The 23,843-nt window shown below is 43.6% G+C and overlaps 1 protein-coding gene across 1 annotated transcript; it reads left to right on the plus strand.

Annotated features, from left to right (window-relative positions):
- Nucleotides 1-9,754: 9,754 nt before the first annotated feature.
- NGDN (neuroguidin) lies at nucleotides 9,755-17,350 on the plus strand. Its single transcript, XM_007449564.1, has 11 exons — nucleotides 9,755-9,795; nucleotides 10,147-10,206; nucleotides 10,832-10,903; nucleotides 14,383-14,520; nucleotides 14,772-14,856; nucleotides 14,941-14,993; nucleotides 15,247-15,370; nucleotides 15,458-15,626; nucleotides 16,392-16,548; nucleotides 16,678-16,735; nucleotides 17,188-17,350. Exons 1-11 carry the CDS (start codon nucleotides 9,784-9,786, stop codon nucleotides 17,205-17,207), a joined length of 948 nt encoding a protein of 315 aa, XP_007449626.1. The 5' UTR covers nucleotides 9,755-9,783; the 3' UTR covers nucleotides 17,208-17,350.
- Nucleotides 17,351-23,843: the final 6,493 nt, after the last annotated feature.

Here is a 23,843-nt window from a genome sequence, read left to right on the forward strand (position 1 = left end):
CTGTCCAAAGCTGTGTCCATCCAGGGGAAATAAGGGAGACAAAGGCTTCTATGTCGACCTTTTTGGCCCAGCCTCCAGGGAACAAGGCTGTCATAGCTTAACAGGGAGCAGCAGCCTCCAGGATTTTTAGGCACACTGGTATTTGTTGCTATTTACTTGAAACTGCTGTTTCTTTCTTTCTTGTTCTTTTTCTGTTTTCCCCTTGCCCTCCCTCTTGCCTCTAGTCTCTTTAAATATTTTTCATTGTTTTGATATTTTAAATGGCCAAAAGTTATTATGTATATTTTTATCTTGAGCTCTTTCAACTCTGATGAATCTAAATAAAATAAATGCATGATGAATAATGTACCAAAGAAGGTGAACAGCTGCTGTTCTCTTTCCTATGAGGGCTCCAATTGCTCCTGCAGGATAGGGACATAGATGAGATTCCCTGGATCTTATTCAGGGAGAGAGTGGAGGAGGCTTCTCTTTCTGTTCCTTTTTCTTTCTCTTTCGTGCCCTTCCTCCCTCCCTTCCTTTCCCCCTTGCTTCCTTCCTCCCTCACTCCCTCCCTCTTTTTTGTCTTTCTACTTTTCTTCTCCCTCTCAAATCGTTCTTTCTTCCTCCCTCCCTTCCTCTTTATTTCCTTCCTCCCATATTATAAAAGTAATGCTTGTTACTTTAAAAATTCAAACAATATATCTCCTACAAGGCAAGGGAGGTAAAGCTTCTGCCACTATTCACAGTCCCATTCTGCAAAGGCAGCCATGGTTAATAGTTGGAGAGTGTCCATCCAGATACACTTTTATGTGTATGTATAAAATACATGCTTGGGATTTTTTTTTTTTTTTTTTTTTTTTTACTGGGATACACAAAAATGAAATGTTTGTAGTTTTGGAGGTTTACCAGGGGTCCCTCCTCAAGTAACTTGCATTTGGACGATTACTAGAGTCTCCAGAGGCTAAACAGTAATTAGCTCTTAAAAAAGAACCCAAATGGGGCTTCCCTGGTGGCGCAGTGGTTGAGAGTCCGCCTGCCAATGCAGGGGACACGGGTTTGTGCCCCGGTCCGGGAGGATCCCATGTGCTGCGGAGTGGCTGGGCCCGTGAGCCACGGCTGCTGAGCCTGCGCATCCGGAGCCTGTGCAAGAGGCTCAGGAGGATATGTAAGGGATGCCAACAAACATCCCCCTTTTGTCTCACCTTGTCTTTGTCCCTGGACATCCTCCTCTTGGAAGAGGGGTCACTTGGACAGAGGGACTCTGCCTGGGGGCAGAAGTGCAGGAGGTATGTGGTGGGCTTTGGGGCCATGGGAAATTATCCTAATACAGCAGAGGTTATATCTGTCTCTGCACAACCCTAACATTGACATAAAGATGTCTGCTAATTTATTTTGCAAAGCCAATTCTGAATTGTCACATTTTTCATACTCAGAAATTTATCTGGTCATTTTTCTGTTTGGGGCTCTGTAACTTATCCTTTAGGTCACATTTGTACCTGTCCTTTGCTGACCTTTAGCCAGAAGTCAATCAAAAGTTCTGACCAAAATCCTAATATAGTTGATGACTCTGATGCAGCTCCTGAGCTGACAGCTGGTGTAGCATGGATGGCTGGATTCCTGCTCTGGAAGCATAAGTCCAGAAGCATCTGAAATACCCTGCACCTGATTCTCACCCTGCTCTGTGCTACTGCTGTGGGCCCCCCACTCCCCACTGAAGACCCCAGACTTAGCCAGTACTAAGCGTCCCTGGTTTCCGCCACTTCCCAAATACCTATACCCTGGGCATTCAAAGGGAACAAGGCAAAATTTAAGGTGATGGAAAAAAGAAAGAAAAATGTAAGGTAATTGCTATGGATCCTGACAGAACAAGGTCAGTAGGATAGGGGCCTGAAATATGGAACCATCCTGTCATTCAAACAGGGAGTTGGTATGTAGAGGATTGAGGTGGGAGGAGGGCTTGAAATCAAGAGAAGAGAAGGTAGAAAGGGAGAGTGCAGGGGATGGGGTCAGCAGCCCCAAAGGATGCTGGTGAGCCCTAGGAAGGCCTAGCCTCTCTGGACAGTGCCAGGGATCCCAGGGAGGAGGGTGTGAAGGTGGTGTGGCTCCCACCCCTATGATCTTTCTCTCCTCTCCCATGTGACCTTGTCACACTGGCAGGGTCAGTCCTGCCCCAGGCTCTGGCCCCATTTCAGGCTCCAGGCAGGAGGGATAGAACAAGCTATTGCCCACCTTTGGAGTGTCATCATCAAGTCACCCTTGCTTCTGTGCTGTAGTTCTGGAAATGCAGCTTCTATCTTGTTCCTAAGACTTGGGCCCCACCCTGTGCCACAGTCTGGTAACTGAGCCCTGGTTTCGTTCCCTCTGCCAGAAGCCCTGTCTTGGTAACCCTCTTAGTTTCTCTGGTGACTGTCTACTTCTCAGGGATTAGATTTTTTCCCTTAAGCCCCAGACTGGAAGCGGGGGGCCCTGTTTCCTTCAAATAGAGGGAGACAGTATATCTTAATGACTAAGAGCATAGGTTTTGACATCAAATAGGCCTGTGGTCAAAAACCCTGGCTTATGGACTAGCTGTGTGACCTAGGTGAGTTACTTAACCTCTCTGAGAAAAAAGTATCGTGCAGAGTCTTGTGACTCAAAGTATGATCCGTGGACTGATATATCCTCATCAGTGGGAGTTTTTGAGGACTGCAGAATCTCAGGCCCCAGCCCAGGCCTCAGTTACCTTTCTGCATTTTAACAGAATCTGCATTTTAACAAGACCCCTGCCGGGTGATTTAATGCACATTAAAGTTGGAGAAGCACTCATGTAGAGAAAAGAGGACAGGTCCAGGAAGAACTATTTTTGAATCCCAGCACTAAACCACAGTCTTAACCGTAAAATGTGGATGGTAACACCCACCCCATATACTTGACTTAAGGATTATGTATATGAAGTTATAAAAAAAATTCGTACAGCCATTGTGAAATACAGTATAGAGGTTCCTCAGAAAATTAAAAACAGGAGTACCATATTATCCAGCAATTCCTTTTCTGGGTATATATAGCCAAAGGAAACGAAATCACTGTCTTGAAGAGATACCTGCATGTTCACTGCAGCATTCTTCACAATAGTCAAGACATGGAAACAACCTAAATGTCCAGTGATGGATGAATGGATGAAGAATATTATCTAGCCCTAAAAGAAGGAAATCTTATCATTTGTGACAATATGGATGAAGTTGGAGAGTGTGATGCTAAGTGAAATAAACCAGATAGAGAAACACAAATACTGCATGATTTCACTTATATGTGAAATCTAAAAAAAGACAAACTCTTAGAAGCAGAGAGTAGAACGGTGGTTTCCAGTGGCTGGGGAGGTGGGGGAAATGTTGCTCAAAGTGTACAAAGTTTCGTGTATTAAGGATGTAAGTTCTGGTGATCTAACATCCAGCAGGGTGACTATGGTTAAAAGTACTGTATTGTGTACTTGAAATTTGCTATGAGAGTAGTTCTTAATTGTTCTGACCACCCCCCCCCGCAAAAAGGGTGGAGGTAGCTATATTAGGTGATAGATACGTTAATTAGCTTGCTAGCTTGATTGTGGAAAACATTTCACAATGTATACATATATCAAAACATCACATTGTACGCTTTAAATATATACACTTTTTGTCAAATATACCTCAATAAAGATGGGGGAAAAAAAGTTATAGGCACAGCTCCCAACAAACAGTGAATGCTCAATAAGTGGTATCTATTAATATTACTTCCACTTGCCTGCTTGGCTTTCCAAACCTGTTCCAGTGCCCTCTTATTAGAATATCTTCCTGATTCTGACCGCTTTAATAGACTAACTCCCTTCATCTGCTGCCAGGCTGGTCTGTACTTTCTTCCAGCATCTGCAATGACAATGTTCCCCAGGATCTGCCCCATCTCAGTGGGCCCTGTCTAATAATTCCAGATCCCAGCTTCTTCCAGCTTGATTGTTCAACTCATGTTAATGAGAATGATAATGTTAATGGAAGCGTGCCTTACCATAGCCCAGGAATGAACGTTCATTCCACCAACACTGATCAAGCACCAACTTTGTGGCAGGCACAGTCCTGACTTCAGGAGCTCACAGATTACTACGGAGAGGCAGACAAGTGGACAGGCAGTGACAGTATAGTGTGGCAGGTACTGTGATGGAGGAAGTGCCAGGTGCTCTGATGGAAGAAATCCTGGAGCACAAAGCAAGGCCACCTAATCTGGACTGGAGATCGGGAAAGGATCCCTGGAGGAAATGACTTTTAAGGTCAGACTTGAAGATGAGCTGGAGTAGATCAAGAAAAGAAGGAGCTGGGCAGAGAGACCAGCTTGTCCAAAGGCCTGACAGGAACTGAGGTGAACTCAGTGTGGCTAAAGAGTGGAAGTAATCAGGGGATCCGACCGCAGAAGAGCCTGGGAGGCAGGTGAAGGCTGGTCACAAAGGACCTCATGAACCAAATTAAGGGAGTGTGAATTTTAACCTACAGGCACCGAGCAGCCATTAATGTGTTTTAAGGTGCTGGTGTGTGTGTGTGTGGCAGGGTTAGGGTGGGGGGGGGTGGTTATATTATCTGATTTTATAGAATTGGTGGTATAACCAGTCATTCTTGGGAAAAGTGACATTGAGTTTTCGGATTCATCATTCATTCAGATTCATTCATTTTCGGATTCATTTCTGTTTCATTTGCAGAGGAGATTCTAGATTTGTGGTCACAGGTAGGGAATGAAGGGAACTACCCAGCGAAGCTGAGAATTAGACATGAGAAAGGGGAGGGGGCTCAGGAGAAAGGCAGCCCACCACATTTCTATTCATCTGTAGATTCCACCTTCAAAAGGTCCCGCCTCCTCCCTTCTTCCCCATTCTCTCTTGAAAGTCATGAGGCAAGGCCCCTTCTCATGCCTGGATAATTGCAATAGCACCTTAACTAGTCTCCATCTGCTCATCTCACCAAATGACTGGCAGACTCAATTTTCTAAAGTACCACTTCTAACATATCTGTCATTCATGGAAACTTCCAGGGCTCCATGTTGTCTCAGAGACAAAGCCTGAATTCCTCTGACTGGCACTTAAAGACACTTCATAAACTGGCCCCAGATTGTCCCAACTTAGCCCTTCACAACCTCCCACCTCCAGATCTGACTGGTCTCCTAACAGTACCCTCACCCCAGGCTGGGCTTTCCCACCTTTTTAAAGTTATTGGGACTTTTGCTGCCTGCCCCTCCAGGCACTGCTCAGTGGCTCTTCTTTTTTTTTTTTTTAACTATTCCACTATTAATAGAGAAATTGCCAGCAATATATCCAGGAATCACTTAAAAATATCATTAGGGACTTCCCACGTGGTGCAGTGGTTAAGAATCCACCTGCCAATGAAAGGGATACGGGTTCGATCCCTGGTCCACGAAGATCCCATGTGCCGCGGAGCAACTAAGCCCATGCGCCACAACTACCGAGCCTGCACTCTGCAACTACTGAGCCCACGTGCCGCAACTACTGACGCCCACGGGCTCTAGGGCCCACGTGCCACAACTACTGAGCCTGCATGCTGCAACTACTGAAGCTCACGTGCCTAGAGCCCGTGCTCCACAAAAAGAGAAGCCACCACAATGAGAAGACTACACACTGCAACAAAGAGTAGCCCCCAATCACCACAACTAGAGAAAGCCCACGCGCAGCAACAAAGACCCAACACGGCCAAAAATAAAAATAAAATAAAATAAAATAAATTTTTAAAAAATTAAAATAAAAAAATATCATTAACTTGTGAAGTCCACAATGATTTATAATGTACTTACACATACTTTGCTTCAGTAGATTCTCAAAACTGAGTAGCAAAATTATATTTTTCCCATTTTCAAATGTGGAAATTCAAGTTTTTAAGGGCCTAGCTGGCTCTGATTAAACATTCAGCAATACCACAGTATATATAACTAACAAAAATGTTGACGGAATGGATGAGATCTTCTGATGATTCTTTCTAATGTGCATTTAGAAAAAATTTTTTTTTTTCTTTATTTTTTGGCTGTGTTGGGTCTTCATTGCTGTGCGCGGGCTTCTCATTGCGGTGGCTTATCCTGTTGCAGAGCATGGGCTCTAGAGTGCAGGCTCAGTAGTTGTGGCACACGGGCTCAGTTGCTCCGCGGCATGTGGGATCTTCCTGAGCCAGAGCTCGAACCCGTGTCCCCTGCGTTGGCAGGCAGATTCTTAACCACTGTGCCACCAGGGAATTCCCTCTAATGTGCATTTCTTAATTGAAGTATAATTGATTTACAACATCATGTTAGTTTCAGGCATACAGCACAGTGATTCAGATATCTATCCATCTATCTATCTATATTCTTTTTCAAATTCTTTTCCCTCATAGGTTAATACAAAATATTGAGTATAATTCCTTGTGCTATACAGTAAGTCCTTGTTGTTATCTATTTTATATGTAGTAGTATCAGTGGCTCTTCTACGAAAGTACTTTTTTTTTTTCAAATTTTTTTTTTTTTTCTTTCTTTTTTTGCAGTACGCGGGCCTCTCACTGCTGTGGCCTCTCCCGTTGCGGAGCACAGGCTCCGGACGCGCAGGCTCAGCGGCCATGGCTCACGGGCCCAGCCGCTCCGCGGCATGTGGGATCTTCCCGGACCGGGGCACGAACCCGCGTCCCCTGCATCGGCAGGCGGACTCTCAACCACTGCGCCACCAGGGAAGCCCCCGAAAGTACTTTTTGATTCAGCAGGGCTGCTCCTGAAACACAAACAAAACTTTGTTGAAACTATGCAAGTACAGAAATAACACCCAAGATCTCCTACCCAATCACATTAACTATTTTAAATTCTCAGCTTCTTTCCAAGGTGTGTGTGTGTTTCTATTATATATATATATATACATATATATATATATATATATATATATATACATACAAAAATACATATATGGTATATATATAGGGCTGCTGTGGGTACATACAATATGTACATAATCTTATGTTCCAGCCATTAGAATTCCATATTTCTGCAATCTTAGATTTTATCATTTTTACGATGGCAGATGTTCCACTACTATCTATAAAAGGGAGAAAATAATATTGCCCGTCTTATGGGTTTACTATGAGAATTAAACAAGTTAAAACAGAGACACTCAAACTTGACCATGTTGCGGAATACACGGAAGGCTTATTAAAATAAAGCATCTTAGGCCTTGGCCTCAGAAATTCTGATTCAGTAGGACAGGGTGGGGGTGCCTGAATCTGCATTCCAGATGCTACTAGATCAAGTACCATACCATACTTTGAAAAACCACTGAATTTATACATGGAAAGTGTTCAGAATAATGCCTCGCATATAGTAAGCACTCAATAAATGGAGCTATTTGCTATTTCTGTGATAATATATGAAAATTTACTTGTTTGATATTTAGATTGCTTATAGTTTTATAACACTTTTATTGAGACAATTCATATACCATAAAATTCACCTTTTTACAGTGTACAATTCAGTCGTTTTTAGTATATTCAGAGTTGTGTAACCATCACCACTACCTAATTTTAGAACATTTTCATCACCTCAAAAAGAAACCCCCTTCCATTAACAATCACTCTCTAACCCCTTGTTTGCAGTTTTTTGAACTTATAATGTCTCTGTAAACATATATATATATATATATATATATATATATATATATATATATATATATGGCTTCTTTTCTTTTTTTGAAAGATTTTTGTCAGAATAAATTCCAAGAAATAGATTTCTGAGTCAATGATTATGAGTATTTTTACGTATAGCATGATGGTTAATTTTATGTGTAAACCTGACTGAGTCATGAAGTGCCCAGATAGTTGGTTAAATGTTATTTCTGTCCATGATTTCAAACTATATTACAAAACTATAGTAATCAAAACACTATCATATTGGCATAAAAACAAACACATAGATCAATGGGACAAAACAGAGAGCCTAGAAATAAACCCACACATGTATGGTCAATTAATTTACTACAGAGGAGCTAAGAATATGCAATTGGGAAAGAACAGTCTCTTCAATAAATGGTGTTGCAAAAACTGAACAGCTACATCCAAAAGAATGAAACTAGACCCCATCTTACACTATACACAAAATTAACTCAAAATGGATTAAAGACTTGAATGGAAGACCTGAAACCTTAAAACTCCTAGAAGAAAACATAGGCTGTAAGCTCCTTAACAGCAGTCTTGACAATGATTGTTTTTGGATCTGACAGCAAAAGCAAAGGCAACAAAACAAAAATAAACAAGTGGGACTACATCATGCTAAAAAGCTTCTGCACTGCAAAGGAAACCATCAACAAAATGAAAAGGCAACCCACGGAATGGGAGAAAATATATGCAAATCATATATCTGATAAGCAGTTGATATCCAAAATATATAAAGAACTCATACAACTTAAATAGCAAAAGAATTACCTGATTAAAAAATGGGCAGAGGATCTGAATAGGTCACAAATTTATGTTGAAATAGAAACTTTTCATAATACAAATCCTGATAAACGGTATAAAAACTATTGGTTAATGGACTGAGTAGGCTGTCAAGGCACACTGAGCTTCCATGCTGGGCCTGAAACAGCAAATAAATGCTTGAGGCAGAGGCATGAGGACTGGATACCTAGGCCCTGCCTTTTTCTTCCTGAATCCCTCAAAAGACTTAGAAACCAGGATTTTCCCACCCTGGTTGCCGAGATATGGGCGTTATTCCTTGTTTAATTCCAGAAGACCACTCCAAGTCAGGAAATCTGATTGCTAGTCCTAGCTCTGCTCGACAGTTGCAGGTAAAATTCAAGACCATCATTTCCCTCTGCAGTGCTTACTTCCCAAGGCAGACGATAGGAACAATTAATACCCACCCAACTGACTTCATCATACTGTGAGAGCAGGAGTGAGCTGACATACTTGCAAGTATTGGGGAAAGATGAGACAGAGCATAATGAAACACTATATATGCACAGGCTGGGTTTAAACCAAGTTCTGCAGGGGCCTGTGTGACGAGGGGCAAGTCACGTAAATCTGAACTTGCTTCATTTGTTAAACGTCCCTCCCTTCATGTCGCCTAACTTGTAGGAAGTGTTGGGGCTGCAGCTGGGGGCGTCTCTCCGCAGCGCCCCCAGGTGCGTACGAGGCGCGTGAGTGTCCTTACCGTCCGTGTCTAAACTGGCTCTGGGCTTCTCTGGCCCAACTCTCCTATTTATAGATGAAAAAAGCTCAGAGATCGAATGACTTTTCCACGATCACACAAGGGCCTTTGGGTCTGTGAGGAATCCAGCGCAGCCCGCGTTGGAACAGCAGCCAGCAATGGCGGCTTCATAACGTGGCCACCTTCTCAGAGAGATGTCGAGGCCCGTCACCTAGCGGCGGGTTCAGGCAATGCAAGAGAAGCCTCTTGAAAAAGACTCCGGGTACTGCGGCGTCCAGGAGCCAATATGTTCTCAGTTCGCTCAGTTAACTCCTTTTTTCCATTGGGTCTTTCTAACTGTCAATCAATCAGTTGCCGAGTTTTTACTGGCTTAGCTCCAATCATTCTACTCAATTTACTAATAACATGCTTCTTTCCAATAGCATCTTTACGTCGTTAAAGCTCCTCCTAAGTCTGACGAATTTAGCCAGTTCTTCTATTCCATTGGCTGGACCCGGCCCCTCCTCTCGTACATCCTGTTCGGGGCGGAAGTGAGAGAGCCCTTATTCCTATTGGCTTAGGTTTGCAAGCGGCGGCGGCCTCTCAAGTCTATAAAGACAACGTCAGCTCTCAGGAAGTACAGTTCCGGAAGGGGCGGGCTTTGTGGAGATGGCGGCGCCGGTGAGTGTAGTGTTTGCTTCTTCGGCTTGGTATTGTGGACGTTTGCTTTCTCCTCAGTGCCTCGAGGCAAATTATTGGGGCGAGGGAAGGGTGGTGATGGAAATAACTCCAGGGAGGCGCCCTCCCTGCCACAGCGGGGCAAAAGCAGTAGTAGGGAGACGTGGCTGGAGTTACCGCTCCTTTCCAGTGACCTGAGAGGCTGGCGGGCTCTGAGGCGAGGCTGCATGTGCACCGGAGTGGGAAGGCAGGAAGTCCGGGGTGTTTGAAGGAGAGAGGGGGCTTTTCCACCTCACATGTTCCGTCTTACAATCCTGAGGAAAGAATGTTTTTTCTTTTCTCTCCCTTCCATAGGAGGTGCTGGAGTCAGACCTGCCAAATGCCGTAGCACTTTTGAAAAACCTCCAGGAGCAGGTGGGTAATGGCACGCCTTTGGAATAGATTAGTCACGAATCGGCTTTGACTTTGTTTGCCGCACCTCTAAACTTTGGTGATTTGGGGGCACATATTTGAATGACTAGATAACAGTAAGAGCAAAATGATATAATGAAAACCTTTCCAGGCTACAATTCAGAGTAATTGATTTCTGCGTCCAAAGGGATACAGAAAGCTCCAGAAAGAAAGCATCTGAATCAATTTTCTTTATTCTCACAGCTAAGGAAACCGATGCCGAAAACGGTGACACGATTTGCCCTTTGGGTGCCTAGCTCATATACGTTTATATAGTTCTGTGCATTGCAAGTTCAACCGGTACAAAGCTACAATGCACCCATCACCACTGTCCCAGCCCCCAGCCCCTCCCCCTGGTTTGGTAAGATGGTCTCTTTAGCTTTAAGAAGAGGTGGAAAGGTTTTTCTACCTTTTGAAGAAGTAGCAGAAACCATCTCTCCTATACTTTCTCAGAACTGAAAAGATAGTCGTGTACTTTAGGCAGTGTTTCAGATAATTTTTAGGTGGCATTGTTTAGCTTTTGCACTTCACAGCTCACAGAGATAACTTGATGTATTCTAATCAGTGGTTTTATTTGGATTAATTTCAGGTGATGGCTGTCACTGCACAGGTGCAAGCTCTGACCAAAAAAGTTCAAGCTAAAGCCTATCCTACAGAGAAGGTAGGACATAACTGAAGAGTAAGCACCCCTTGACTTGATGTTCTCAACAATTCTTTCCATCGTAGAATTATTGAGTGTCTTGTATGTGCTTAGTGCTGGAGCTTTGAAGATGAATAAGATCCAGTTTCTGTGCTGAAGTCTAGTAGAGAAGGCAGGTGAAAGCAATAGGTATAAGCAGTAGCAGTCATGATGAGCGGCTGTGCGAGCTGAGGAGCAAGATTATATATCATGGAGCAGAGGGAATTAGCAGGGGCATCTCAGAGAGGTAACAGGATTGTGAGGAATAAATAGGAGTCAGAGGGATAGAAAGCAACAGCATGTGCAAAGGCACAAAGACCTAAAAGCATGGTGATATTCTGGGAAAGGAGGTAAGTCACGTATTGTGCTTGGGTGTACATTTTGTGTGTGTGTTGGGGTCAGAAAAGTAGTCACTCTGTGTGAAGAGCCTTGTGGGCCAACTGTATTTCATTTAATATAAAATGCTGTTAATTGGGGACATATCACTGACTTACATTGAGCATACAATGTTGCTTGTTAATCTATGACATAATGCTAAGATACCATTGATTTAAAGCTGTATCTTGACTTCAGAGATGTTAAAATATAAAAATGATGTGTATCTTAAAATTAAATATGGTAGTTTTCAAATTAAGGTCTTATAGAACCTTCTCAGGGACCACTGAGTGTGGGGCAGTATAGAAGGAGGTCTCTGGGGACTTCCCTGGTGGTCCAGTGGTTAAGACTTCGCCTTCCGATGCACGGGGTGTGTGTTCAATCCCTGGTCAGGGAGCTAAGGTCCCACGTGCCTCGCGGCCAAAAAACCAAAACATAAAACAGAAGTTTATTGTAACAAATTCAATAAAGACTTTAAAAATGGATCACTTCCAAAAAAATCATTAAAAAAAAAAAAATGGTGTCTGGATCCCTCTTACCTGCTTGAGCTGGAAAACTTGGGTGTTACCTGTTTTGTGTATTGAGCTTTCGTCCTAAGATATCATTTAAGCAAAACATTCCATAGGTTAACAGAAATATGCAAATCATTATAGTAGGTTAATAAAAATCATTGAAGGATTTTTAAGCATGAGATTTACAGCGGATTGTGTTTTAAAAGGACAGCTAAACAAATTTTTTAAAATTTTTTAATTTATTTTTGGCTGCGTTGGGTCTTCATTGTTGCATGCGGGCTTTCTCTAATTGGGGCAAGCGGGGGCTACTCTTCATTGTGGTGCGCGGGCTTCTCACTGCGGTGGCTTCTCTTGTTGCCGAGCACGGGCTCTAGAGCACGTGGGCTTCGGTAGTTGTGGCATGCAGGCTCAGTAGTTGTGGCGCACAGGCTTATTTGCTCCGCGGCATGTGGGATCTTCCTGGACGTGGGATCGAACCCATGTCCCCCCTGCATTGGCAGGCAGATTCTTAACCACTGAGCCACCAGGGAAGTCCCTGAATTTTTAATGTATCTTTTTGCCTTTTATTTCTCATCATTCATTTTCGTTCTCATTTCTCATTTTTTAATCTTTGCTTTTTATTTTGTCTTTCTCTCATACACTTGTAACCCATTAGAACTTGACAATGCCCAAGCATGTCAGAAGAGCCTATTTCTCAAATTCTTGGCTGTCTTTATTCTGGTATCATGCTTTGATCCATTTTAGTGCCTTTTTGAGATGGGCTGTGCACATGTATCTTAGATCACTATATATTTGTTCACTGAACAGATATTTATTAACCTTCAGGATCAAAGACTTCTAGTAGGTGCTTTTTAGGCTACAAAGTACTTTCATATCTTATTTGAGCCTCATAATGACTTTTGGGGGTGGGAAGGAATTACTGTACATATTATAGATGAGGAGACAGAGGTCATGATTTACCCAATATTTGACTGCTAAATGCCTAATTCAAAACTTGAACTCAATTTGTCTGTCTTTAAATCCTTTGCTCATTCTCCTGTAGCATGCTAGTGTTGATCTCAAGAGCTTAGCATGTTGGTTTACAGATACCTAGGGCTTGGGTGTTGGAGTCAGGCTGAGTTTGAATCCCAGCTGTACTCCTATTACTATATAATCCTAGGCAGAGTATTTAATCTGTCTGAAATAGGTCTTCCGAGGGCTGTGGACTTTTTCATTTTCGTTTCATGCAGTCACGGTGACTTTTTAAACATAACTATAGCTTAGGTCTGCTTACACACGTTACTTTTTTTATTTAAAAGAATGCACTTATAATTTATGATTTTCTGCCTGTAAGTATAATACATTTTTTAAAAAATTTTATTTATTTTTTGGCTGCATTGGGTCTTTGTTGCTTTGTGCAGGCTTTCTCTAGTTGCGGCGAGCGGGGGCTACTCTTCATTGCGGTGCGAGGGCTTTTCATTGCAGTGGCTTCTCGTTGCAGAGCACAGGCTCTAGGTGCACAGGCTTCAGTAGTTGTGGCACATGGGCTTCAGTAGTTGTGGCTCGCGGGCTCTAGAGTGCAGGCTCAGTAGTTGTGGCGCACGGACTTAGTTGCTCCGCAGCATGTGGGATCTTCCCAGACTAGGGCTCGAAGCTGTGTCCCCTGCATTGGCAGGCAGATTCTTAACCACTGCTCCACCAGGGAAGCCCCAATACACTTTTAATTTTAGAAAGTTTAGGAGATACATAAAATCACAAAGAAAAGAATTAAAAATCAGTGTAATCACCATTCTGAGATAATCACTGGGGTACATTTTTTATTTCGTTGATTGTAAAAGTAATATGTGCTTGATGGGAAACCACTTTTTCAGTACAAGCACTCCATTTCTTGCTTTTCCTCATCTCGGTCCTCAGGGGTAGCAGTTGCTAATTATGTTATTTTCAGATATTTTTCTATACATGTAAAATGTGTGTATTATACTTCTCACCTCCCCCCCCCTTAATTGGAACCACATTATTCACACTTTCTATACAGTGTAGAAAGTGTGTCGACATACATAAGTCCATGTCAGTATGTACAGGTCATTGTTTTTACCCATATCATATAATTCCATTGTATGGGGATAAAATCAGTGATTGTTTTGGTTAAATTAATTTAAAATTCATTACTGTATGGAGACATTTCTGATTGTCATAACTTGGGGGATGGCATCAATGGGTGGAGGCCAGGGATGCTGTGGAACATCCTTCAGTGCCCAGACAGTGCTCCACAGCAAAGAATTACCTGTCCCCCAAATGTCAATAGCTCTGAGTTTGAGAAACCTTGCTATAGTCATTTTGGGGGATACTTTATTGATTTTACTGCTCTTATTGTCATACAGTAATTCTCTAAGCTGTACTTCTGTTGTGTTAGCATAATTTGCTCTGTGGCCATTTTAGGTACAGCCACTTCCTTGAGACTACTCCAGATACCTTATATGAACTGCATGGAAAAAAATTTGAACTTGGAAAAAATTATCCTGTTCTCCCTAGACTCTCCTCCTTATTCTGTGGTTAAAACTGAATTTGCATCTCTTACTGTTTGATTCAACTCAGGGTCTCAGCCTTTTGGAAGTGAAAGATCAGCTGTTGTTAATGTACCTTATGGATCTGAGCCATCTCATTCTGGACAAAGCCTCAGGAGGGTCTCTTCAGGGACATCCTGCAGTTTTGAGACTGGTGGAGATTCGCACGGTATGAGGCATTTGTCATCTTAGAGTTCTGCGTTTCTGTATCCTGAACTCCAGGACTGTGACACAATAGCTCTCATTTAAGTGGGTGTTCTCATGTGTAAGGGAGGAAACCAAATGAAAAAAAGCATTTTTGTCTTCATTTGCTCTACTTTCTGCATATTTTAGGTGTTTTATCTGGCATCTTAACATAGGGACTTCTGGTGTATGCTTAATTTTGAGGAGGACATGTAATCCTATTTAACCACATTATAGGTTTTGGAAAAGCTTCGTCCTTTGGACCAAAAACTGAAGTATCAAATTGACAAACTGGTGAAGACGGCAGTGACAGGCAGCCTCAGTAAGTGGGGGAAGCTGTAAGGTTATGTGTGGGCCATTCACAAAGTTCCAGATCTTGTAAAATCTCTTGGGTCTTTTATTTTAGGTGAGAGTGACCCACTCCGTTTTAAGCCTCATCCCAGCAATATGACGAGCAAGGTAAGAGGTAGCATTATCCTGATTTTCCTGAGGAATCTAAGCCTGAAATGAGCCTTGTAATGCTCCTGGATCTCCTGGGATTCTCTTTATTACCGTTGATTCCCAGCTTGTGCCTTAGAATGTTGAATGTGAGATTCCCCTTTCTCCCTCTTGTTTGTATTCCCACCTTCCCAGAGTACTCCAGCTTTGGATTTTCTTATCGCTTGTTTGACTAATGCTTCCTAAGTTTGTGGACATTATGTTCCTTTTGTAGTTGAGCTCTGAGGATGAGGTGGAAGATGAAGCAGAGGAAGGCCAGTCTGGGGCTTCAGGGAAGAAATCTGGAAAAGGGACAGCTAAGAAATACGTTCCACCACGCTTGGTTCCAGTGCATTATGGTATGAACTGTGGAGGCTGCTTCCTCAGCATGAATTGTGTTTCTCTTCTCTGTTCTGGGATAACCCTTGCTGATTTTTATCACATAGATGAAACAGAAGCTGAGCGGGAGAAGAAGCGCCTAGAACGAGCCAAGAGACGGGCATTGAGCAGCTCTGTCATTCGTGAACTAAAGGAGCAGTACTCAGATGCTCCAGAGGAAATCCGTGATGCTCGGCATCCTCATGTTACTCGACAGAGCCAGGAGGATCAGCACAGGTCCGAGTCCTTGCAGTTAGAAATTGTTTTCTATGCTGTAGAGACCTGTCCTTTGAATGACGATGATTAAGTCTAATTGCAAGAGAACCCACATTATCTAGAAAGTGGAGTGCAAAATTTGGTGTGACGGTTTCTAAGAGTTAGGGGTTTGAAGTACAGAATAGGAACTAGCGGGGGAAATGTCTTTTTTTTCCCCCCAGCTGTTCAGGCTGAGCAAGTGCTACATGGAGAAGAATATATGCAGTTCCACCTAGTAGGATTTTCAAGTTCTGTGTTTCACTATCACTGCTGTTTATTTTCTGCAGAAAGCAAGAAAGTCACGTTTTTATAATGGCATGGAGAGTGCTAGATAAGTTCAGGGAAGAAAAGTAGAAAAGCAGTTATAAGTTGAACACAGGCTCATCAACTTTGCCCAGGTGTCCATCTCTGCAGTTGATAGATTTGAGTGAGAAGGTTCACGTAGAGGATCCTGTTTATGGAGCTGGAATAGAAAGAATTTCCTGATATAGTTTAAGTATTCCTGTGGATGGGCTGTGAGTTCATCTCTGGGGAGGAGGGAAGTTCTAGTGCAAAGAACATTTCATTGAGCATTGAGTGTTGAGCACACAGTATCACCTCACTAAATACTATAGTGACTTGCTATGAAATTTCTTGAGAACTGTCTGAGCATGGGGTGAGTAAACACCTGGGCCCAGGTTCTTGGCTGCAACTTTCTGCCTCTATGGTCTAAGCATGCTGCAAGTGGCGTCTGTGTTTCTCTGGCAGGATTAACTATGAGGAGAGCATGATGGTGCGTTTAAGTGTCAGTAAGCGGGAGAAAGGACGGCGAAAACGAGCAAATGTCATGAGCTCACAAATTCATTCCCTCACGCACTTCAGTGACATCAGTGCTTTGACAGGAGGAACCCCTCATCTTGATGAGGTGAGGTAGTGATACAGTGATGGGAGGTGACCTTTATGCTTTCAGCTAAATGTATGTGGGCTTATTACCGGGAGGGACACTAAACTTGGAAGCTCACCGCCATTCCTTCCTTTCTCCATGTGTCTCCAGGATCAGAATTCTACTAAGAAGCGGAAGAAGATACCTAAGAAAGGTCAGAAGAAAAAAGGTTAGTGAATGACTAGGACTTGGGTGATCAAGTGCAGGATGGGGTTTACGAATTGGGATGCCAACTCCAGATTTGCCATGCTAGGTTTTATCAACCTTTATAGTATCTCTTCCATACTGGGTGTTAATCTCTTTAGAGGTGGGCATTTATTTTTTTCTTTCCCAAGATGAAAATCAGCATCATTCACAAAAGAGATTTCTGGATTCTATTTCTGAAGGCCCCACAGCCCCTGTTCAGATTTCCTTAAGTAAACTATGAAAGTGTCACTTGAAGGAACCATTATCCCATTTCAGTTTCCATCCTGCTTCTAGTCTTTTGTCCTGGGAGGATATAGAGAGTATTGCTGAGGGAACCCACTCCTATCGAGCCCTTCTCTCTAGATGTCCTTTTTTCTGTCCCTTTGGCTTTTCCCAACTGTCCTTTGCCTCATTCTTGGTTTCCCTTCCTTTCAGGTTTTCGGAGGCGGCGGTGATTATGGGTGTACATATTTAATTTATTTTTTGTCATCCTGGGATACTTCTAATTTCACTGTATGTAGGTTTTTTCCTCGGAATTCATTAATTATTTGCTCTGGACATGTGGAAAGATCTTTATTAATAAAATTGATTTTACTTACGAATTGAAGCCCCTTTTGCACATGTATTATATGACTGGAATCACTGGGTATGGGGTATTTTTGGTGATAGGGTGATGGAAAAGGGAAGGGTGAGGTTTTGGGGGGAATAAGAAAGTTTGGCTTTATATGGTTTTCTTTGATAATACATTTTCACCAGAAACTAGAAATTGGTTATTTAATCAAAAAATATTGAGACATTAGAGTAGTATAATCCACTCTTTCAACCCCACGTTGCCCCAAGTTCCTGTATGATTTGTTATAATACAGATCATCTGAAATCTATGGATTTTAAGATTTATTAATATATCTTGCTGGCCACCAGGTGGCATTAGTGGCTTAGGAAACCTCCTTTGGTGCTTGACTATAATCAAAAGCTAGATAGAACCCTTTCTTATTACCAAGAGTTATTCTTGTCTCCACTTCTCTGAAAGTTTTTCGTTTCTTTCTAAAATAGCATAGACGTAGGGCTGATCTTAGGTCAGTTATTGAGAGTTAGAGTTTATCTGGAGAGAACAGTAGACTGAATGAGAGGAGTGTGAAGAATCAGTATAGTCTTGTGTTTTTCAGCCTCTTTGACCCTCTTTCAGCAAAGTCTTCAGTTTACCAGTGAGCAAATGCCAGCCCTTTTACAAAGAGCTTGTGAAAGAATGCCAACAAGCAGGCAGATAGAAAATACCTAAAGACCAAGAGAATGAAAACCCCTCAGTCATATCAGCCCAGGTCAGGAGACTGGTGGGAGTTACAGATCTGAGATCTTGTATTCTGTTCAGAGAATGACTTCTGTTAGTGAGAGATCCCTCTGGCCTTGGATAATTTAGAAGGTGGAAAGAGGGACGGGAAGAGAGTTGAGTCTAGAAGTAATTCATTGGAGTTAATGATGTGTCACGGAGAAGGATATAATTTGGATCATTACATCAGTAAAACCTAGTTGATTATAAGTCCTATGAATTTGGACTTATACTGGTCTGCCCATTTGGGGTGGGGGATCTGTTTTCAGTCAGCTGTAGCTTGGTAGAAAGTAGTTAAGAGAGACAACCCAGTACTGTCTTCTGTTAACTCTGTGATCCTGGGCAAATCATGTGACATCTCTGGCCTTTAATTTTCCTCAGCTGAAAAATAAATGTATTAGACTGAATCTCTGAGATTTCCTCCAAACCAGAGAGCCTAGAGCTGTTTCTCATGGATGATAACCAAGATGCGCTTACTTCTGGGGCATCTGACTTAGTCCCTGGCAGATCTGAGTGACCCTGATGTGCCCAGAGCCCTCATACTTCCATCTCCTGGAGTGAATCTAAGCAAAGAGCCTCAAGAACATATTTAGAGATTCCTTTTCCTTTCTGGCTGAACTAACTGGACAAGAGGTTAGGACTACTACATTCTCTTTTTAGGACTAGCTATTGCATTTGCATCTAATTTATTAAGGATTTTTGGATTGTGGGAACTGCCAAGGAAAAGGAGATGCTCTTTTTTTAAAAAAAAAGATCTTAACTTTGTGTTACATCCTGAGCTAAGTGCTTTGTACTTAATCCTTGCAAAATATATGTTATCTCTATTTTACTAATGAGGAAACTGAGAAACTTAGGTTATTTATTTGCCCAAGGTTATACAACTAATGAGTTAGAGAACCAGTGCTTGGGGAACACAGAGGATGGAGGACTGCCAAGCGTCCTGGGGTTCATGAACATCTTCAGGATTTTGTTCTTCTTTTTTTTTCTTTAAAAATGTATTGGTAGGTAGTTTATGACCTGTAGCTCTCCCCTCTTTACTGTACCGTTTCTGTTCAAGCCCTTGCCTTCAAAGAAACCACAAGTTCCAGACACTATTCTGGCCTTTTTGTATTATAGGAGTGAACTGAACAGACAAAAATCCCTGCCTTTGTGGACCTTATATTAATTGAATCCAGTCTTTAATCTTAGGAAATCTTGTTATCCCTGGCCTTCTAGATGACAGGCGATATTTGAAAGAGGTTTCCAACAAAAAATTGAGTAATTTTGAGAATATTTGCACCAGAGTCATCAAACAATGTTTCGAGTCCATTGTTGACAAAGTTTTGTGTGGATTCTCAACCTGTAAAACAGGCAAAGGCTAGGTTGCTGTGGTTGAAGCAAGGATGAAGGGTCCTGGAGCGTCGAGTTCTCATGGCCCACTTTCCCCAGGATTTCTGAGGAGCTCTTAGGAACCTTTAGAACTCCAGAGAATGTAGTTTAAAAATCACTTTTACAGGGCTTCCCTGGTGGCGCAGTGGTTGAGAGTCCGCCTGCCGATGCAGGGGACACGGATTCGTGCCCTGGTCCGGGAAGATCCCACATGCCGCGGAGCGGCTGCGCCCATGAGCTGTGGCCGCTGAGCCTGCGCGTCCGGAGCCTGCTGCTCCGCAACGGGAGAGGCCACAACAGTGAGAGGCCCGTGTACCGCAAAAAAAAAAAAAAAAAATCACTTTTACAGTAGTAGGGCAGGGCAACTGAGAAGATTTCAGGGTTTCTTTATGGCTGTCGTTTGCTATTCTTTCTCTTATTCCTACTCAGATTTAGTTCTCTGGTTGTTCAGACCACATGAATGTCAGATTTCATCAGTGCAGCACTAACAGCAGATCACTTCCAACGTTCACTAAGTAATGTATATCGTTAGTGCTCGTGGGCACTTGTTCAGTTTTATCATGTGATGGTAAGGAGAGTCTTAGGATTTATTATAACCTGTTTTAATTAATTAATTAATTAATCTTATTTATTTATTTATTTATTTATGGCTGTGTTGGGTCTTCGTTGCTGTGCGCGGGCTTTCTCTAGTTGTGGTGAGCCGGGGCTACTCTTCCTTGCGGTGGGTGGGCTTCTCATTGCGGTGGCTTCTCTTCTTGTGGAGCACTGGCTCTAGGCGCCTGGGCTTCAGTAGTTGTGGCTCACGGGCTCTAGAGGGCAGGCTCAGTAGTTGTGGCGCACAGGCTTAGTTGCTCTGTGGCATGTGGGATCTTCCCGGACCAGGGCTCGAACCCGTGTACCCTGCATTGGCAGGTGGATTCTTAACCACTGCGCCACCAGGGAAGCCCTGTTTTAATTTATTTAATCTGTCATTATTAAAAATGTGAAGGATCCTTCCTCCCTGGAAGTACAACAAATACCACTGATCACATTTCTCTCTCCCCTCCATCTGCAGAGCTTTTTGCATTCTCTCTGTCATTCTTTCTACCTCATCCCCCCACCCCCCAGGTCTGTTTGACTGGTGGGGGAACCCTTGCCTTTCCTTCTCAGAGCTTGGTGGTTCCCTGGGGGTTTCTAATGATGGTTGGGAGTTGCGAGGAAGCAGCTGAGTAAGGGGCATCCACTGCCCCAGGGAGGGAGCTATACTCCAGCATCCAGTGGGGAAAGGAAATCACTTGGAAATAAAGAGAAAATCTTTTCTCCAGTACTGATAAGCCTTAGTATTGTCATCTGAGGGGGTGGGAAGAGGGTTTGATTAAGGCCTTTTTTGTCTCTGAAGCTTTGTTTTGTTATGATTTTATGAAGGCTTGGGCAACTGTCTGTCAGGAGTTCACAGCAGTCTTCATGGCTACTGTACTAGAAAAACATGTTTATGAGGGAAGGATGACTCAATGATGTCCATTTTCAGCACCATGGAGAGTTCAAGCTTTCTCATCTTGTTCCTTGCCTTGGGTTGGTGGAAGGTACAGAGCTAAACCAATCCATAGAGCTGCCTGGTGTAGACCTGCCCTTACGCATAGCGCAGTTTATCTGTCCCATCTCCATTTCTGATTGGTACGGATTGAGTGTGAGTCAGCAGCAGTCCTGAGTATCCCCATCCTCCCTGGGGTCTATTAGGTGTGTAAACCTCAGATTCATGTTGAGACTTATCCAAGGATTTGGCTAATTTGACAGAGGCATATCAATGAAATACTGCCTTCCGCTCTATTGGTAACATCATTCATATTGTGATGCACGAGGTTTTTAACAGCCCATGAGAAAAACTCTGTCCGTCCCCCGCTCTTCTTTGCCTTCAGACCCTTGAGGAGACTGAAAGTTGCTTTTTCATTCCTTGGGCTTGGCCCCTTTTTCTGCCTCTGCATGGAGAAAGGCATCATTGATCTGGCTCTCTGCCCAGTCTTTCTTTTGTATTTCTTTGATCTCATTGTTCAGAGGGTCTCAGAGAAGCCCCAAGAGCCATGCCTTTGCATGTTTAAGCTATTGATGCTTTTGAAATAACAGAGCGTTGCTGTGTAGGAAGCGTATTAAAGGTCTGTCTCAAACAAATTTGGGTCAATAGGTGGCAGTAGTCACCTAGTCCCGAGGCCCTGACACCCCCTGAGTACAAGCACATTTAATGGCCGTTATATTTAAGGTTGTGAGAAAGGAGGTCACATTGAAATAAAAATGGGGGAAAAGCAGTCCCTTTTGGTGGGATCCGGGAAATGCTGAGCTGTGCTGTGTTACTTCTGTGGAGGTGTTGTATGTCAGCTGTGAAGGGCACTGGCAGGAAAGAGCGGGGCCTCAGATTGAGTGAGACCTAGGTGGGTACCAGGGCTTCTGAGAGCTGGAGTGAGACTGTGTTAAATGAGGACCTGTGCTGAAAGGATAGAGTCTACGGTTGGGGGAGTAGAGAGAGGGAGAGAGGTGGAGGAGGGAGGGGCAGGGCTGTGTGAAGGGACCACGGAAAGGGTGGGCTCTGATGGGGAGGACTGCAGTTAGAGGGGGAGGGGTAGGCTGCTGCACTACTGAGCCTATCTGATGGGGGAAGGGGCCAGGGAGATATTGGTCTGTGCTGAGCTGCATTGGCTCCCCTCCCCCACACTTCCCAAGGAGCCAGAGCAATGCTGGCAAATCTGTCTTCATGTATTTATTATTATTAAAAATGTGAAGGATCCTTCCTCCCAGGAAGCACAACAAATACCACTGATCACATTTCTCTCTCCCCTCCATCTGCAGAGCTTTTGCATTCTCTCTCTCTCCTTCCCACCCTACCCCCCGCGCCCACCCCCCAGGTCTGTTTGGTGTGGGGGACCCTTCCCTTTCCTTCTCAGAGTTTGGTGGCTCCCTGGGGGTTTCTAATGATGGTTGGGAATTTCAAGGCAATGCTGGGAGGAAGCAGCTGGGTGAGGGGCATCCATTGCCCCAGGGAGGGGCTATACTCCAGCATCCTGTGGGGAAAGGAAATCACTTGGAAATAAAGAGAAAATCCTTCCTCCAGCTAATGAAAGAAGAAGCAGGCGCACACATGCTTTTCAGTACCTGGCATTCCTCCCCTTCCTTACCCTTCTCTTTTCTACTACCCCCTTGGAATGGAAAAAGCCAGGAGTTCTCTGTCCCCCTCCCTTACCTTGTTAAATCACTGTCTTCCCAGGAGAGCCATATAGAATTTAGTCTTCTAGCCCGCATGTTGTGTTACTGAGAGGCTGAAGAGCAGAAGCCATGACTTCTCCCTCCCCACCTGCACCCCAGGCTCCCATGCCCAGGCGGGGGCCTCTTTTGTTGCTGTCTGTAACCCTCCGCCATGCCCATAGGTGGTGCTGCTGTTGCTCTGCCTCTAGGGTCCTCCCCAGCACCGGTCCTCCCCTCCCCTGGCGCCTTCCCCCTTTCTCTAGCCCTTTACTGCCTGATTGTTATTCCACCAACGTCTCCTCTACTGTTCCCTTTCTCAAATTAATTTTGTGGCGCTCTTTTTTCCGCAGTGCCATCTTCTTCCCCTCCCCCCTTGCTCCAGCTCCCTTGCTTTCTCTGTCTCTATTTCTCTCTCTCTGTCTGTAGGATTTCCATCTCACTCCCCTATCTAAAATCTACACTCTTCCTTACTCCCTTTTTTTTTCTTTATCTCTTCTGCCGTTGGCATCTTTCTGATGACTCGTAATTAAAAGGGGCCATGGGTGAGAGTGAGTTAGAAGAGGACAGGGTTGGGGAACTCAGGGGTCAGTGTTAAGGGCTAGGTGAAGAGAAGGCCGAGGCTCTGGGGAGAATGAGTGGAGAAGGGAAAGTACACATATCCTTTGCTGTCCAAGTCTATTCAGTGCCTGGATTTTAGATAGAGTTCAGCTGACAAGGGACCTGGTATTACCTGAATCTGTAGAATTTGGTTCCACTTGCTGGGAAAATGGAAGATGGAGAGTCACAAGAATTCAGATAATAAGGGCTTCATCCAAAAACTTTTGGTTTAGATTGCTAAGGATAGCTGTGCTTTTGTTATCCTGTATTTTGTAGAATCTGGAGGAAAACCATGCCCTAAAACCTGCCCTGTGGTCCCTTAGGAAATGTCCTGGTTTTGATCTTTTGAGTCCTCAAATGGTCCTTGCCAGGGCAGCTGTGACGCCTACTTGGTGGGTACCCTGGCCCCCTGGTCACTACTGAGCACAGTTCTGGCTGTAGAACCTCATTTTTCTCTTGGGACTACTCCTCCTCCTATCATTCCATGTCTCTCCTTTATCTCAGCCAAGTTCATGGGGTTCCCCACTCAGCCATAGCTCCCTTTATTTGTTTAGTCCTTCCAGAATATAACCCAAATTCACCAGAGAGT

This window comes from Lipotes vexillifer, unplaced genomic scaffold (genome assembly GCF_000442215.2).
Source record: "Lipotes vexillifer unplaced genomic scaffold, Lipotes_vexillifer_v1.1 scaffold1093, whole genome shotgun sequence".
Taxonomy (NCBI): Eukaryota; Metazoa; Chordata; class Mammalia; order Artiodactyla; family Lipotidae; genus Lipotes; species Lipotes vexillifer.

Excerpts from the sequence above, each read along its gene's own strand:
- NGDN (XM_007449564.1), top strand. Across the intron at positions 14,994-15,246 it reads CCAGCAATATGACGAGCAAG|TTGAGCTCTGAGGATGAGGT; the intron begins GTAAGAGGTAGC and ends TTCCTTTTGTAG. Across the intron at positions 16,549-16,677 it reads GAACCCCTCATCTTGATGAG|GATCAGAATTCTACTAAGAA; the intron begins GTGAGGTAGTGA and ends ATGTGTCTCCAG.